General features: G+C 48.2%; 2 protein-coding genes across 2 annotated transcripts in view; one reads left to right on the forward strand and one right to left on the reverse strand.

Moving 5' to 3' along the window:
* Positions 1–17836, reverse strand: part of Vps35l (VPS35 endosomal protein sorting factor like) — a 108969-nt gene extending 91133 nt beyond the window's left edge. The window contains exons 1-7 of the mRNA XM_059268177.1: positions 17451–17836; positions 14506–14605; positions 12339–12506; positions 9954–10076; positions 8428–8452; positions 6245–6321; positions 4718–4846 (exon numbers count right to left, since the gene is read on the reverse strand). Of these exons, the coding sequence (XP_059124160.1) occupies positions 4718–4846; positions 6245–6321; positions 8428–8452; positions 9954–10076; positions 12339–12506; positions 14506–14605; positions 17451–17554 (726 nt within the window). The 5' untranslated portion in view covers positions 17555–17836. The remainder of the gene's footprint in view (positions 1–4717; positions 4847–6244; positions 6322–8427; positions 8453–9953; positions 10077–12338; positions 12507–14505; positions 14606–17450) is intronic.
* Positions 17837–17878: 42 nt separating this feature from the next.
* Gde1 (glycerophosphodiester phosphodiesterase 1) overlaps positions 17879–18744 on the forward strand; it is a 50689-nt gene continuing 49823 nt past the window's right edge. Inside the window, exon 1 of the mRNA XM_059268144.1 lies at positions 17879–18004. The gene's annotated coding sequence lies outside the window, so the exon portion shown is untranslated. The remainder of the gene's footprint in view (positions 18005–18744) is intronic.

Consider the following 18744-nt stretch of genomic DNA (forward strand, 5'->3'; position numbering starts at 1 on the left):
CACAAGCAACCTAAGGAATGTTGAGAGTGGGAGACACAGTCTTCCCAGGGAAGACACAGCAATTGGCTATCCAATACCAAATGGTCAGCCCTGAAAACATACACAGAAGTAACTTTATACAGACTGAAGAGGTTACATCTATGAATAGATATGTATTCATATATATATATGCATGTAACAACAATTAATGAAATAAGAGACCATAAATTTGAAAGGGAGCAAGGAGGGGTATATGGGAAAGTCTAGGGGGAGGAAACGACGAGGGGAAATGATACAATTAATTTCAAAGAATAAAAAAAAAAAACCTTTGGGCTTGTTTTGTTTTGAGACAGGGTTTCTTTGTGTAGCCCTAGCTGTCCTGGAACTCGCTCTGTGGACCAGGCTGGACTCAAACTCAGAGACCCACCTGCCTCTGCCTCCAGACTGCTGGGATTAAAGGTATGCATCACCACCACTACCTGGCAAGAAATAATTTTTTTAAAAACACAGACTCTCCAGGGAGCTGCTGGGAGATGAGTCAGTGGGTAGAATGCTTGGCATGCAAGCATGAGGGCCTGGGTTTGATCTGCAGCACTCCTGGAACAGCCAGGCCTGGTGGCATGCACCAGCAACCCAGCACTGGGTGGGCAGAGCCTGCTAGCCAGCCAGGAGCTAAATATGAAAGATAAAGGTTCAGTGAGAGACTGTCTCTCAAAATAAGGGGGAAAGCAACTGAGGAAGATCCCCAACCAACATCAACATCTGGCTTCTACATGCACACAAACGTACCCCCCCCCCGTACATGTGTATCAACATATATGCGTGCGCGCACACGCACACACACACACACACACACACACACAAACACACACACACACACACACACACACACGCGCATTCTCCAGCCAATACACCAAAGAAGCAGTACTTCTAACAAGGGCCCTGTGAGGCTGTTACACCAAAAGGCAAGCCCGCAGCACTCAGTGACATAAGCACACCCCGTCCACGGAGATGCCAATGAAAGCAGGCTGGGTGCAGCTCGGACGTGAGGGTCTCTCTCACACAGCTCCCAGGCTCAGCGTCACTGGCAGCACAGGCTGAGACACAGGGTTACTCACTAGCTGACTGCTGACATGTTACTAAGCCTGAGGTCAAACTCATCAACATTACTAGAAAACCACTGAAATGTCAGTGGGTATTCTGTTTTCTTTTCAATGAAGTACAATCCTAGCTGTTTGCTGGGAAGGTGGCTCAGCAGGTAAAGCCTGAGCTCAAATCCCCTACATCTGAGGGCTCCTACAGCAAGACTGTAGGCAGAGAAGGAATCCCCAGGGCTTGGGCCAGCTGGTCTGGCACACAGAACCCAGGGCAATAAGAGACCTCGTCAAAAACTAAGTGGAAAGTGAGGACTGACACCCAAGGCTGTCTCTGACTGTCATGTATGTGCCAACGCACACACACCAACACTTGCACATGCACAGCAGGCGAGGGAGTGTGGAGGGCTATGGAGGGACTGTGTCTTTAACACTGCTGGTGGGAACGTAACGGGACAGCCATTTTCAAAAGCAGTTTGGTAGTTTCTAAACAATCAAAACAGAAACCCAACTCCCACCCCAGCAGGGTCACTCCCAGGAATCCACCCAGAAGACAAGAAAATGATATTACATCCACAGATTTATATGCACCATCCAGAGGGTGGAACCCACAGGGCATCGTCAACCGTTCACGGGTACACAAACTGCGGTGACACATGCCACAGAATACTATTCAGAGGAATGTGGCATCGACACACAACACACCAGATGAAACAAAGACACTCAGCTGGTTAAAGAAGCCAGATGCAAGAGTATGTACAGAATGCACCTATCCTGTGGCATGCCCAGGGTGGAGGCAGAAGACAGGCTGTGGTATTCTGGGAGGAGTATGGTGGGGTCTGATTGCAGACAGGGAGTTAAGGTGATGAAGATATTCTAAATCTGGTTTGTGTGGGATACTTATACAGCTATAAATGTACTAACAGTCACTGTATTTCTTCTCTTTGGGGAGATAGGGTCTTGAGATGTAGCCCGGGCTAACACTGAATTAGTCATCCTCCAGACCCAGCCTCCCCAGTGCTGGGATTAGATGTGTACACCACTATACCAAGCTCAAAGTCATTGAATTCTAGGCTTAAACATGTAGTAGTTATGTGCTAAAAATTACTTTGATGGGGAATTTCAGTCCTGGGACAGAGCCCAGGTTCTCTGCTCTCCAGCTAGACAAGTGCTCTACAAAAAAAAAGAAAGAAAAAGAAAAAAAGAAAAGAAAGCCAGCCGCAGAGCATACAAGGGGACCTTGCTTCTTTCCCTATACGCCATGTCTTTATTATCCCCTTAGAGCAACCTCCAAAAGCATGTACAACTATTGCTACTTCTTTCACTGTTTAATTAAAAACAAAGCTTGGGAGTTAAATATTAGGGAATAGTAAAACCTGATAGACCTTCCCAGATCGAAAAGGCCCGAGCTTCTCTTTAAGTCCGTCCTTATTCATTCCGTGTCCCTCTATCTTCTCCTGAGTCAGCCAGAAAACTCTATGGTCCACTCCAGCCAGCTGAATGTGGACTCCGCCCTCTGACCACGGGCAGTCTTGGGGCGACAACACAAACAAGTCTGCAACACACAACTCTAGGATCCAGCAGCTAAGGCTTAGTCAGACACTGTTTGACTCCTTCCCCGAGCCACTGGCCTCTGCTGGAGTCCCAAGTTCCAGGCTGCGGTCACTCTGCGGTGCACACACCTGCAGCTCTCTGAACTTGAAGACACCCTGGTTTGCAGGCAGGATGAGAGGCCCTTTCTCCGGGAGTATTTACTCTATAAACATCAGGGCATGGGAGAAATAGCCCAGCTTTCCCTGAGTCATGAAACCCCAGGAAAGACCACCCTCCTGCACACAGATTCAACTTCAAACACTCTGAGTGCCACAAACACACACCCCTCACTCTAACCTCTCTCACAAGAGTCGGAGAGAAGAGAAAGTCCCTTTACCATGATAAGCAGTGGCAGTGATGGCTGGCCCTCTGAACTGAAATGGCTGTTTCAGACACGCTGCTCCAAAGACAGTAACATGGTGCATGTGAATTCTCTCTTTGACCATGACCTGAGTACTTCTTTCAATTTTCTTAATTTTTGTACATGTACTTATTTATGTTGAGTGTAGGGGTTAGGGGGGCAGACCACTGTGTGCCATGGTAGATACGTAGAGGTCAGACAACTTGCAGGGCTCAGTTCTTTCTTTCCACTGTGGGTTCTGGGGATCCAACTCAGGTTAATTCCAAGGGCCCCACTGGCTCTACTGTTTTCTTTTCTTTTTTTTCTTTTTAATTGAAATCACCACCACCATCACCACCACCACCACCACCACCACCATCATCATCATCATCATGAGACAGGTGTCCTCCAGCAGGCTATGGAGGCGGGGATGACCTTGCTGCTTCCCACCATTATCATCATCATCATCATCATCATCATCATCACCATGAGACAGGTGTCCTTCAGCAGGCTATGGAGGTGGGGATGACCTTGCTCTTCCCACCTCCACCTCCTAGGTCCTGAGACTGCAGCTGTATGCCAACACACCTGGTTTGTGCAGTGCTGGGGATCAAACCCAGGGCTTCCTGAATGCTAGGCAAGCACTCTACTAACTGAGCCACATACCCAGCGCCTGACCAAAGTACTTTTTGCCAAGATAGGAGAATCTTCAGGGCAAAAGAGCAGAATAAAACCTTTTCCTGGGGATGAAGGGATGGCTCTGTAGTTAAGAGCACTTGCTGATCTTCCATAGGATCTGAGTTCAGTCCCAGCACCAATAACAGATGGCCAACACTGCCTGGAACTCCAGCTCTGGGGACCTGACTCCCTCTTCTGGCTTCCACGGGAACCCACACACATGGTATACACTCATAAAGACACATACACATATGCATAAATAAAAATAAATCTTAAAAAAAAAAACCCACAACCTTTTCCTTACAGGACGGACTCCAAGAGCAAGCAGCAGATCAACTAATGCATGAAGATGATTTGCTGGACACACTTCTTTTTACGGTATGAATGCATTTTCCTTTTTGTCTACATCTTTAAAATGTACGAGGGGGACATTAATCTCAAAGATTCCAAAGGCAATCTAAAAGACAGTTACTCAAACCTTAGTGTGCACAATCACAAATATGACAGCGGTTTTCCCGAGGCCTGTGTCCCGCACAGCGCTGGGTGAATCACTAATTCTGTAGTCTAGAGTGACAGAGGTTCCTGGAGTCATGGGATGTACAACCTGCACAGCTGTACACGGTGGCCCCAGGATTAGTCATCTCTCAAACAGATTCATAATCATGGCTTTTCAAAGGACATCTGTAAACACACAAGAGATGAACCAGGGCAAGACCCTGAGAGAGGGAAGACTCTGAAAATCAAAGGAAGTGGAGTTTTACACTGAAAATTTAAGAACTGGGGGGCTGGAGAGATGGCTCAGTGGTTAAGAGCACTGCCTGCTCTTCCAGAGGTCCTGAGTTCAACTCCCAGGAACCACATGGTGGCTCACAGGCATCTCTAGTGGGATCTGATGCCCTCTTCTGGCATAAAGTTGTACATGCAGATAAAGCACTCATATACATAAATAAATAATAAAATCTTTAAAAAAAAAAAAAGAAAAAGAAAAGAAAATTTAAGAACTGAAAAACCACAAATCCTCCCACGGCCTGACCTGGATGACAATCTTCAGAGCCTTCACTTTTTGATCCGAGGCCCAGGCATCCTTCAGGGACTGGTTGAGCTCCTCTATGCGGTTCACATAATCCTGCTGGGTCAGGTTCAAGAGCTCCTTCTGGGATCCCTGTGGGCAGAAGGCAGAAAGTGAGCACAGGAGGAAAGGAAAAGCCTTGACTGACCGCCATCTCCACACAGAACAGCTGGGCACTGGCTGTGCTTTGCCACTCAGTGTCCAGCATCTGCACCCCCAGCATCTGCACTGCCACGGATGAAGCCACGATCCTTACCAGCACTGCTGCTGATGGGGTACTGGGACTTATATCCTGAGGACCTACTGTGTACCCGGCTTGGTACTAGAAGCTCTGGCATAAAGATTTTGGCTACAGAGATGGCTCAGCAGTTAAGAAAACTCACTGATCTTACAGAGAACCTGGGTTCAGTTCCCGGCACCCAAGTGGTGTCACAATCAACTGTAACTCTAGGTCCAAAGTATGCAATGTCCTCTTCTGGCTGCTTCAGGCACCTGGCACATAAGAGGTGTATGTACACACATGCATGCAAACACACCAGGCCATTTAACATGGGTGCTGGGAATCAAACTCAGGTCCTCATGTTGTACAGCAAGCATGTGACTGACCGAGCCCTCTCCCCAGCTCTAAACTTACCAGATTTTAAGAGTTGGCAAACAAGCCAGTGTTGCAGGATATCTGATCACACTGTGACCCCCGAGATTGCGTTATTTACTGGAAAAACCTGTTTCTAGTTGTGATGTGGCTCAGCCCTAGCACACACCTTTAATCCAAGAGCTTTCTGCTTGAATATTGTAAAAAGGATTACATAAAGTCAACCATAGGTCAAGAGGTGAAGCAAGAAGCCAGTTGACAGGAAGTGAACCCAGGAAAAAAATCAGAGAGTAAGAGGGAGTCAGGAGACAGAGACACAGGAAGTAGGAGGGAGGGACTTCTCAGTTTGAGGAGGTTTTGAGGCAGTGTAGGAGAAGAAAGAGGCTGGGACATTGGCTGAGGAGGGAGGTCAGCTGGGTGTTTCTCTGCCTCTCTGAGCTAGCAGGTTTTCACCCCAACATCTGACTCCAGAGTCTTTATTGGTAAAATTGAACAACTGAGACTTGTTAAAAGCAACAAGCCAGTTTTTAAAAGCATACACAAGCAATCACAGGGTCCTGTGGGCCACATCCAATAGGCAGAGTAGCCCTGTGTAAGCAATGCTTCAAGGTTGATCTTTGAGCCACACAAAGCTGCTCCGTTGGAGGTATAACTCCATTTGGATATTACTACTGACAAGGCCCCCAGATGACAGAGGGATTGCTCCCACATCACAAAGTGAAAAGAGGCCTCCAGAAGAACCAGCTCACTTCAGGTCCCCCTGTGGCTGGCCATTATGCCTCAGTATCTCTCTCTGAACTAAGTCAGGGTCCCAGGAAGCCTAGCGCAATGAGCTGCCACCCAGTCTGGCATTCTTCGGCAGGGGTGCTGTAGATGTGCCCTGTAAGTGGACTGCTCACCTCCTCAAAGTCATCTAGTTCTTCCAGGCGCGTCCGAACCTTCTCTGACATAGCAGAAGCCGCAGCTCCAGCTCTGCCTACATGGGAGAGATATTGGTCAACAAGCAGTTTTCTGCTGTGGGATATCTTTCTGTATGCTGTGACTATGTGTTGCTCTGATTGGTTGATAAATAAAGCTGTTTGGCCAATGGCAAGGCAGAATAAGGTTAGGTGGAACATTCAAACTGAAGAGACGGGAGAAGAAAGAAGAGTAAGAGGAGATGCCAGCCCACTGCCCAAGGAGCAACAAGATGCCAGCAGACTGGTAACATCACAGCCACGTGGCAAAACATAGATTAATAGAAATGGGTTAATTTAAGATAAAAGAGCTAGCTAGCAAGAAGCCTGCAATAGGCCATACAGTTGACAATTAATAATAAGCCTCTGAGTGATTATTTTATAAGCGGCTATGGGACCTCAGGACAGAGTGGAACACAGGAAAACTTCCAGCTACAGTTTTCTCTTGCACCCATACCCAGCATGAAAGGCATCTTCTCATGTCACCATGAACACGCCAGGAAACAAATTCATCTCAGAACACTGAGGTGGTGAAAGAGGCTTCAGCTTCCTCACAGCTTGAGTTACAGCAGAAGCTTTTCCCACCAGCAGGTGCCTCCAGAAGCAAAGTGGGTAGTCCCAGAAAGGTGAACTCCACATATAGTATTTGTGAATCACACCCACTGTTTGCCTATTACTAAAGGAACAATGCCAAAACTCTGCCATGCATAACATTTCCAAGCCCTTACACCAACATGACAGCCCACCTCTTCATCTGCCCAGAGCGGGAAAAACATGTCAAAGGTACCTCCCTTCCAAAGCAAACAGGCCTAGCTGTTTTCAGCCAGCAGCTGTCAACACCATCCCCTGCTGTGGAATAATCCTCTTGTACACTAAAGATTTGTCACTTGGTTTGGTTTGAATTGGTTTAATAAAATTATGAATGACCAGTAGCCAGGAAGTCACAAGCCTGAGCTATTGACCAAGCATTTATAATTCATATTTAGCCCCTGAGTCAGTTATTTGGGACTAGGCAGTCAGGACAGGAAACGTTTGATTACAATCCCCAATACTGGCAGGACCAGTAGATGTAGATAATAGATTGGAAGTCACAGCCCAGACAGAGGACAAGAGGATCTATCCAGACCACTGCTGCTCTCCAACCCACCAACTTCAGAATCATCTCCCCATTTTCAAAGGGCTGCCCATGAAGGGACTGAGGGTCACATGACTGACTTGGCCCTTGCTCTTCCTACCAAATGAATACAGGATGAAATTGGAATATCCCCCAAAGGCCCATGTGATGAAGGCTTGGTTGCCAGCTCACGGTGCCCCAGGAGGTGGCAGAACCGAGCCAGCATTAGGAAGTTAGGCCATTGAAAATGTGCTCTTGAGGGGACCCTGGCCCCTTCCTCTTTCTGTTTCCTGCTTCCCATAAGGTGACCAGGCCTCCTCTGGCATATGTTCCCACTACTCTAGACTGTGCCAGCATGGGCCTAAAGCCACAGGGCCAAGAGCCATGGACTGAAACATCTGAAACTGTGAGCCAAGGAAAACCTTTTCTCTTTTTCAGTGATTGTCTGGAGTATTTTGTCACAGCAACGGAACACTAGCTCACATACACAACTACTCAGATTCTCCTCTCAGACCCTGGTTTCCTGGTTCTGGCACAGACTGGTAGGGAGTCTATTATCTGCTAACAGCACAGCAAAACTATTTAATTACCAAGAACTACACTGTGACCAACATGCCCAATGGAACCAACTAGAGGGAGAAATGTCTAATGATTATCCCAGCTCAGGATTATAAAGGGCTTGAGTTCATATATGTGGGAACCATGAGGAAGCCACTCAGCTCACAGCAGCAGAGCACAAGGTGGAGTGTGGGGAGCGAGTGTACCCCTGTAAGATGAGCATTCATGTATGAGTATGGCCCTGTCAAGGACCCCAGTGCCTCATTCCCAAGGAAATGGCAAGGCCTTGCCTGGGTCTGAGTATGGATGCTGACAGTGTGTACAGAGTGTATCAACCACAGGGCTCTCCTCCCAGATGACTGTAACCGGAAACTGCTCCCTCTACAGAGATTAGCTAATGGTCTCTTCCTTCTGTTATACATGGTAAACTTGCCAATCAGAACATTCATCTTACCTTTTTCTGATCCCATAAACAGATTCTGCAGGAACAAAGAACAATAATAAAATTTATGGTTTTTCTCTTTTTTTATTATTATTTTCATTTTGTGGTTGGGGATTATGTACGTGTAAATGCTGATGCCCTCAGAGTCAGAGGTGTGGGATCCTCTAGAGCTGGAGTTACAGGCAGCTGCCTGACATAGATGCTTGGACTTGAACTCAGGTCTTGTGGAAAAGCAGCAAGTACTCTTAAGTATTTCCCTGTCTCTCTAACGCCAAGGCTGTTTTTAGTCTAAGGCAACGAGGCCATGGTTTACCCACAGAGCAAATGAACGGTGAAGTGTATATTCAAAAATAGAAGTTGTAGGCTGCTAAAAACTACCTAAAACTTGAACTTCAACTCATGTGTAAGGTCTCCAAGTGAGCCAACAAATAGCAAAAATTTTGATATGCTAGCAGCACTGAGTACTAGACCCATTTTGGGCATCCTTAAATCAGAGTTGCTCAGCTGTCATGCTCCTGCCTCATGGGTTGTATAGCTCCATTCTGTGGGGTCTAGCCTATGCACTGTGGAGTTTTGCAGTCTCTCTGGCCTCCACCCACAGCATGCCAAACACACACTAGAGTTTTAACAGCCAAAAATAACTTTAGACATTTCCAAATGAAATGACAAGACTGATGACTGAGAAAAGCTTCTCTAAATTAACCTATGCACTCAAGTAAGTAGAAAAAAAAGTGTTCAATAACCAATCAGTTCTGTCTGTCATTCTGTTCAGCGTGCCTGGTGGAGAGGAAGGAGAGTGAAGTGCTGGGGTAGAACCTCCCTAACAGTCAGATGGCCATGAAGCTACTCTGCCCAGCCAGCCTCCCTTGCAGCTATATACTATCTGAGGCCACCTCCAAAGCCACAGGACTTAAATGGGAGGGGCTACATCTTTGTTCTACTTTCCTTCTATCAACTTACACATGAGGCAACACTAGAAATAGCAGAGGAGACAAAAAGACCTGGAGCCTGGACCTTGAAGTTGCCATCCCAGCCCTGGACTCCCCACCTCTGGACCTGTCCTCAGAGTAAGGAGAGACAGAATGTTCTTATTGCTGTCCAAAGGGAGAACCTGGCTTATAAGTACTGAGCCTGACCTTAACTAATACAGTACTGACTGCCCAGGGTGGGCACTGCTCACCTGAGCAGGTACTCCTGATGGGAGTAACGTGCCTGGGGCAAAGGGAAGGCCTCTACTTCACACATGCCCCAGAAACAGCCAACTACCTGACCCACTGGCCACTCCAAGAGCAAGCTTCCAGCTCCCAGAGGGACCCAAGAGGGAAGTGCACCCTGTCCTCCTCTCTGGGTGCTCTCTTAACTCACCCTCCCGAGGGGCCCACACTGCCAATTCCTCTTCTGAATTAGCTGTACTCCTAACTCTTCACACAACTTTTTAGAAGCCAATTAGCTTCTCTCCCCAACAACACTGACACAGAGGGGGAAACTCCAGGGTCTGGAGCTGGGCCACTAAGCCTGACATGTAGCTAGGTACTCACGATCGACAGCTTCTCTGTAGTCGTGTACCGGGCAAGGATCTCTCCCCGTTTGTTGGCCCAGGGCTCAAAATCAGGTCCCACGAAGGAGCTGTCATCCTTATCACGTTTCTTTCTGGAGCTGTCCTAGAGAGGGCAAAAAAACCTCTTCAGGACGGAAGTGTTTGTTGACACTATTCATTTTGTTTCTCAGAACTTGGAGCATGCTAGGCAAGCACTTTACCACTCAGCTATACTCCAGCCCCAGCAATACTGTTTTCTTTTCTTTTTTGGTGTGTGTGTGGGGGGGGAAGTAGGGAGTGCTTTTGAGACAGGGTTTCTCTGTATAGCCCTGGCTGTCCCGGAACTCACTCTCTAGACCAGGATGGGCTCAAACTCAGAGATCCACCTGCCTCTGCCTCCCAACTGCTGGGATTAAAAGTGTGGCCACCACTTGGCCACAATATTGGTTGGTTTTGTGTGTGTGTGTGTGTGTGTGTGTGTGTGTACAGGCCAAAAATCAGCCTCAGAAGTCACTTCTCAGGCAACCTTTGAGCTAAGGTCTCTCACTGGCCTAAACTTTACCTATTGGGCCAAATTAACTGGCCAGGCAAGCCCCAGGGACCCCCCTCCCAGCACAACTCTTAGCAAGTTCTTCACACAAGTTCTTAGGATCAAATTCAGGTCTTCATGCTTACAAGGCACAGAGGTGAAGATGGGAGCCCTGGGCAATCCGGCAAGGTAAACTAGGCAATCTGTGTGTTCTGGGTTTCAGTGAGAGCCTCTTCCTCAACATATCAACAAGTAAGGTGTAGAACAATCCAGAAAGACACCTGATGTCGACCTCTGACCTCCAAACACAATCAAGTGTGCACTTACACACATCCTCCATACACATGTAAACACATATTCAAAAGCATACCACACGCATACACATACAAGATAAATTTTTTAAATTGAAATACAGAAATAAAAGGCACACCGAGGGGCTGGAGAGATTACTCTGTGGGTAAGAGCACTCACTGCTCTTGCAGAACACCTACATGGTAGCTCACAACCATCTGTACCTTCAATTCCAGTAGATAATGCCTTCCTCTGACCTCTGCAGGCACACATGCAGTGGGTAAATACACACAGGCAAAACAATCACACATAAGATAAAATAAATAAATCAAAAAAATTGTAAAGCATATTGAAAAAAATTGCCTACAGTCCAAATAGCAGAAAATTAAAGTAACTGTTAATAGCCAATCAGGGAAACAGGTGAGACTTAGCACTGTTGGCAGGAATACAGACCACTGAGGCCCTTCAGAGGATGGTCCTTAAAAGGGGCAGCACTCAGAACAGCACACGTCCACTGCCTTCATCCAGTAGGGAGCTCCCCTGCGCAGACCCCTGCACACAGGCACCAAGAGGTATATATTTAAAAGACATAGTGTGCCATCAAAACCAGCAAACACCCTAAGCGCCATGGGAACCAACAAAGAAATCAGAATATAATGCATCCGTACAAACTAACAAGGCCACAATATGCACAGTTCTCCAAGACATACTGTCAAGTCAAAAAAAAAAAAAAAAAATATATATATATAAAAATATATAAATGAAGAGAGGCTGGGGATATTGGAGTGTGGCTCGGCTGGCAGAGTGCTTGTCTAGACTGCACAGAGCCCTGGCTTCAATCTCTAGGTACTGAACAAACTGGGAGTGGAGCCTTATACTAGTAAACCCAGCTCTTTGGAGGTAGAGACAGGAGGAAGAGACGTTGAAGGTCATTCTCACCCAGGCCAGTGTGCATGACATGAAACGCTGTCTTTAAAAAAAAATTAATTTAAGCCGGGTGGTGGTGGCGCACGCCTTTAATCTGAGCACTTGGGAGGCAGAGGCAGGTGGATTTCTGTGAGTTCGAGGCCAGGCTGGGCTACAGAGTAAGTTCCAGGAAAGGCACAAAGCTACACAGAGAAACCTTGTCTCAAAAAACAAAAAACAAAAACAAAAAAATTATTTAATTAATAAGTAAAAATATAGGGACCTTACAGATCTCCCCAGCTTCTCTCAGTCAACACACTTAATCATCACTTAAAACACAGGTATGCCGGGCGGTGGTGGCGCATGCCTTTAATCCCAGCACTTGGGAGGCAGAGGCAGGCGGATCTTTGTGAGTTCGAGGCCAGCCTGGTCTACAGAGCGAGATCCAGGAAAGGCACAAAGCTACACAGAGAAACCCTGTCTCGAAAAACCAAAAAAAAAGAAAAACAAAAAACAAAAAACACAGGTATGAGGATGTCCTGGACTGTCACAATCAGAATGCCCCAAGGCATTATTCATGAACCTTCAAACCGCCATCCCTGCAGGTAAGGACCTGACTGACACCCAGAGACCTGCTGCTGGCCAGGCAGTCGGACTTACTGTGGCTGTTGCTGTGGCTGCAGGGTCTGAGGTGGCTGCAAACATGGACAGGGGGTCAGTGCCATCTAAGACGCTGCTCAGAGGGTCGACCACGGAGCTGGAAGAGGAGGAGGAAGTGGATGAAGTGCTTCCTTTCCGGCTCACCTTCTTTGTCTTTGACTCAGTGACCTGTGAAGAAAGTTGTACAGTGGAGGTCACCTGGAACCTGTACCAAGTGACAGTCAACCAGGTCACTCTGTCTTCCTGTGGAAGCTGGATTGGCCAGTCACTGGGGCAGAGGGAATGTTTACATTCTGTGACAAATTGACATGACACAGAATCTCCCTCAGTGCAGCTGGTCCTCAGGAAGACAAACCATGCGTAAGAGCTGGAGATGACTTTAGGCCTCATTCCCACCCTCCAGGAAGGGCAGAGCCAGCAACAAAGTTCAAAATAATCAACTTGACCACTGAGTGTCTCCTCCTACATGAAAACCCTCACTGAAGGCACTTGAGGAATATCTGTGACGATGAGCAAGGATGATAAACAATGGAGGTGGCAGGAGGGTCATGCCTGGGAGGCAGAGAAGCTCTGGGTCATCCCCCACATGTCTCCTTGAACACCCTGCCTCCAGCTGGCCATCAGGTTCTCCATACTGTCCTGACCGGGAGGGCTTCCCTGAGCTCTGCACACTGCCTCAGCAAATTAATGGAACCCAAGGAAAGATGGCAGGACCTTTATATAGGTCAGGGGCACAGGGCACACCCCAGATTTGGCCCTAGTAACTGACGTGGGATCTGGAGCTAGCTATCTCTAAGTAGGGTCGGATTCAAAGTGCTCCCCAAAGCTGGTGTCTGCTGGAGAACGGCTTGCTGTTATCTGGTATGTGAGGTTACAGAAGTGTTATGCACGGACTGTAAATAGAGAGGAAGACACTGGCTTTTCCTGTCTGGAACGCTGTCAGAATTGGGTGAAAGGTCACCTGTTGGAGGCAGGAGAGCAGAAACTGCTCAATGTGTAGACCCACCCCATAGCTGGTGGCAGACAAAGAATGCAGAAAAGACATCTTCTCCATTGTGGTGGTGAGTTTAAGAGTGTTCTTTGGTTTGGTTTGTTCACTCATCTTTAAGACAGAATCTCCCTGGGTAGGCCAGACTAGCCCAGTGCTTGCTGTGCAGCTAGAGCGGCACCACAGGGCTGCTTTCTGTTTGCTCGGGAGTATGGGATACCGAACCTGATACCTGCTAGAGCAGCAAGGGCCTCACTGCTGAGCCGTCTCTCCAGCCCTGGGAATCTGCTTTCTAACAAGGCCACCATGCCATCTGCCTGGCAGCAATGTCTAGGTGGGATCACGAACCACAACATGACTACCACCCAGTGTCCAATGTTCCATGACTGAATATTCAATAAAAATCTCTGCACTTGTCTTGGGGTATGGCTCAGAGGTAGAACACCTGACTAGTATCTATAAGGTCCTGGGTTCAAAGCCCAGAACCATCAAAGGACTAAAACTGCATCTGAGCTGACCAGTATAGACTGTCATTTCCTGAGCTCCAGTGCACAGCTCTTGACTGGGTACTGTGAGTAATACAAGCATTGGATTTATTTTGAGATAGCTTCATGGAGCCAAGATGACCTTGACCTCTCGCTCCTCCTGCTCACCTCCTGAGTGTGAGGATGACAGATGTGTACCACCAAACCTGGTCCACATGTGACAAAAAACACCTGGGAGGGTGTATGTAGCTTATATAGAAATTTGATATCAGGGCCTTGAGATGGGGAGGGTTTGGGTATCCATGGTGTACCTGAAGCCAATCTTTCCAGGACACCAAAGGACAAGGGGCAGCTGTACCTGTTAATAAGAGTGCTCACATAACAGAGAGGGACCGGCAGGCCTCTTGCCTGCTTTCATTTGTTTGAAATGAAGAATCTAAGATGCTCTTTAAGACAGCTCCACCCCACGACCCCCTGGTGGCCAAAGTGACTCTTTGTTCCAACAGAAAGATTAGGAAGCATCTAAACCTGGGGTCCTGGCCTTTTCCCCACAGCAACTTCAAGGACATGAGAAGGTGGGAGTGCCGAGGATGACAGGAAGTTAACCTAACGAGGGGTGGATTCGAACACGCAAAAGCAGTTACCACTAGACCAAGGCACTAGCCCTGCTGTAGGAAGCCTGCACACAACTCACAGTGATGGGCTTCAGCGGGTGGTAGTCCCCACACTCCAGAGGCACTGTCTCCAACCTGCTAGATGCCAGCTCCGCCTTGTAGTTCCTGTTCCGGGAGTGCCTGTGAACAGAAACACATTTGGTGAATCAGAAAGGTGACACCAGGTGGGTGACTGAGACCTAAAACTGTTACCTGGATCCCACTGACAAGAGAGCAATTTGGAGCATATAATGTTGTTAGTAAGAACAATACAAAACACTAAATTAAAAACATGAAAATTATTTTATTATTTATTTGAGTTCACTGTGTAGCCCAGACTAGCCTGAAACTCACTAGGTGGTTGAGCATGACCTTGAACTCCTGATCCTCACACCTCCACCTCCCAAGCTTTGGAATTACAGGCATGCCCCATCACATCCTGTTTATATCATGCTAAGGATGAAACCCAAAACTTTGTGTGCTAGGTAAGCACTCTACCAACTAAGCTACAAAAACAATGTTCAAGCTGTTTGAAGGTAAAAAATCTGCCAACAAATCCTGGATCTGTGAGGGCAGATCCAGTGCACAGAGGAGCTCACCAAGAATCCAGCCAGTTTCCCCAGCCTTGTTTCCTCAGTGTTAGCTGAGGCTGCTGGGAGGCCAGGCAGCCAGAGTCTGGAGTAAACCTTCCTGAGCTGGACAGACCCAGCAGGGATCAAGGGACCTCCTGCAGCTAGAAAATCACAGCAGGTCTCAGGGGACCCCCTGGAGCTGGACAGACACAGTACAGTCAAGGGGACGGACACAGCAGGGCACAGGGTCCACAGCGAGGGCTTGGAGGAGGTGCCCCAGAAGAATAAGTGCCAGAGAAGCAAGAAAAAGCCCAGGCTGTGCAACTGCAAAAGCCAAATGACAACGAGAGCAAAGGAAATGATAAAGGTAGCTTCATCAGCTCAGAGTTAAGAAGAGGAAGGATCAGTGAGCAGGGTGATGAGAGTGAGGAGCCAGGGCAGAGGGGGAAGGACATTATCACAGGAGCAGCTTGGAGAAAAGGGCATGCCCACACAACTGGAAGCCATCCCAATGGGGAGGGGGGGAATCTCTCTTCAGAGTCCCCCCAGCACACACATTTGATCACTAGGCCTCACTTCAGGGAGAACCTCTCAGGTGGCTTTACCCACAATTTCCTCTTAGCCACTTGCAACCTGCTGATGGCAGCCCTTTGCTATTCTGTCCCGCTCACTGTGCAGCCAGACCCTCCTCTCTCCTACAGCACACTCCTCTGCTGTGGCAACCCCACCACTGCCACCACTACACACACGGCCTTCCAGTTTCAGCAGGTGCCCAAAATCAGACTTTTTCTCTAACAAAGGTATGCGTACCCCCCATCCATACACTCTAGAAACGCGTTTTCGTGCTTACACAGGCCAATTCCCTCCTCCACTTTCCCTCTTCTGGGGAAAGAGCAAACTCCAAGAGGTCAGGAACTCTTTGACCACCAAGTCCCTAGAAGTCACCCAGCAGGCTTCATGACCTTAGGTCAACTCTTATTCCATGTTCTCAAATCAAAACTAGACTTGGGAGTATTAAATGAGATGCTGCATGCTGAGCACTCAGCACACTCCTTGACAAATGTGATCTTCAAAGCAGAAGCACACTTCCCATGGGCCTCATCAATTCCCTCGTCCATCCATAGGAACTACTGTGTGCCTACAATCACCAGGAAGTTGGACACAATTCCTTTTCACTAAGGACCACGAAGTCAGTGGGCAAAACTGAAAGATGAGTGTGCACTACCACACAGAGAAATGTTTAGTGCCTGCTAGAGCGGGAAGACTACAAAGACGCTAGACACTAGCAGAGCTGTGGCCCGTCAGTACTTTATAAAGAGAACCGTCAAAGGTAAACCCGTAGTGGGGAGAGGTGCTAAGAGCATCTTCCTGGAGTCTTTCATTACAAATTCCAGGGGAGTTCACTGAAACCAGATGTTTCTCACTTGCTGGCCCCCATTCTCAAAGGGCCTTTTGACCAAACCAGCATGCACAGTGACGGAAGCCCGGGGAGTGATCTAAGAGCTCCACAGCACCCATGCTGCTGTGCTGTGTCCTGAAGGGGTCTCTTAAAACTCTCCAAGAGGGAATGAGGTCAAGTGTCGGGCCAACATAAAGCCAGGGGTTGATGTCGATCGTGTTCAAGGCCTAGGGCTGCCACTTTCTTTCATGCTCATAACTCACACACTGTAAGCTACCTGCCATCATCTGAAGAGGGAAGCCAGAAAATTAGCCCCTGAGATGCAAAGGTCTCCAATCCTGAACCTCATTGCCAACAGCATATCTTGTGTGGGTTCTTTATTGACGCAAATCGCCTGCTACCTGAAGATCACCTCACTTCTAAGCACAAAAAGCCCCCGTACGCCAGTCACTTTGGCACACGCTATTCCTTCCTGCTTGGTGAGCTCCTATTCATCCTTCAAGACCCAGCTGGAGGCTCTTCTTTGTATCTTCCCAGGCTGCCAGTGGGGCTGACTGACTGCTCCCTCCTTTGGGCTTGTCCAAAGCCTCCTTTGGACACCCTTCTTCTGTGTTCAGTTATACTGACCGCTCTGAAGCACGTCTGAGGGTTCTGCACATAGTAGGGTGAATGGCCCCACTTTACAGATGGGAAAATCTACTTTAAATGAGCTGAGGAGCTCAGGGAACAAACGACCGTGTCTCCTGGGGGCCGATCCGGAGCGGGTTCATCCCCTTCCCCAGAACCCTCAGGACGTGCCAACTTCTCCTAGGGAAGCAGAAGCCTTGGACCGGATAGGCATGAGGCGGAATCGCGGGGAGGAGCAGTGGACTGTCAGCGGCTCTGCTCTCCCGTACTCCTGACAACCCGGGCTGGGATGGAGATCACTGATTGCCAACAAGGAAGACTGCCCACCCACGCAGAGACCCGCCAAGGGCGGCCGCTCCCCAAAGCCCACTCGCCGGTTCTTCCTTACCAGGGAAAGACAGCCATCTTCCCAGTCACATGATCGCTTGTTCTCCGGGGCCAGCCCCTTTTCTCATGTCCAGAGAGGCTCGGCCCCGCCCCGGCCGCCATCATTGTGAAGGGCAGTTTCCGCTCTGAAGATCCTGAGTTCCGTCATCCGCCATGATTGTGATGGGCAACTTCCTCTGAGTTCGGTTCCTCAGCGTTTGCGAAGGGCAGTCCCCTCACAAACCCTAGCTCCGTCATCCTGCTTGATTTGTTTTGGTGTTCTATTTTGTTAATAGGGATCCACTTGCCTCTGCCTCCAAAATGCTGGAATTAAAGGCCTGCATCAACTCGCCTGGCTTAAATCACATGTATGTGTGCGTAGATGTGCCACGGTGCACGTTGGAGGTCAGGGTTTAACGGTCAGGTTTTGGTCCTTCCTTCGCTCGAGCCCAGGTCCTCAGGCTTGGCACTACATGCCATTACCCTTGTCCTCTGGGCCATCCCACGGACCCGCCAGGGCCATAAGAGGCACGACTGCTACTGGCTGCTTGGCCCGCCTGCGCCCTCTAGTGAGAAGTAAGTGTATACACATCCATGCCTGCTGAGGGACAGATCACAAGAAATTCAGACGCGAATTAATTCATTGTTTGGCTTGGGTTCTCTCCATGCTTCGTGGGGCTGAGGCACTTTGGGCATTCTTTTCCCACAGCTGACAACATGCGTCCGAATATAAGCAAGAAATGTTGACCATACAATTTTGGCGTTCCTGTTTTGTGTTTCCTTTTTTTTTTTATGGATGAATTACGATATTGTGATAACACATAATTGTATTCAACGCTCTTTGCACACTCCCTTCTTAATAGAAATCTCTGGAGTATCTATCATTAATCACTTGTTTTTGGAAAACTAGAGTTCAAAACTAGTGAGTGCTGGTATTCTCAGTTAACTCTAACTCTAATTTAAAGAATGGGTTTTAGACTTGGGAAATTACCAGACAGCATCTACTCCTCCTACCTTCCCGGTTCTACTCCTAAGTGCATTTCCTGAAGGAAAGAGGCCTGAACACCATCTTTTGAGTTCTGGAAAAGGCAATTGAATATACTTCAGCTACGACTGAGTTTTGCAGAGTCCCAATTTCTTCCTCTGTGAAACTGGAGGCCAGAGGCCTGTGTCTGGTGTTTTCCTCTATTGCTCTCCAACTTACGTTTTGAGACAGGGTTTATCTCATTGAATCTGGAGCTGTGTGACTGGTGGGCTGGCCAGCAAGCCCTAGGAATCTGCCTGTCCACCCCCCACCCAACCCCACCCAGGTGCTA

The sequence above is a fragment of the Peromyscus eremicus genome, chromosome 1, assembly GCF_949786415.1.
Source record: "Peromyscus eremicus chromosome 1, PerEre_H2_v1, whole genome shotgun sequence".
Lineage (NCBI taxonomy): Eukaryota > Metazoa > Chordata > Mammalia > Rodentia > Cricetidae > Peromyscus > Peromyscus eremicus.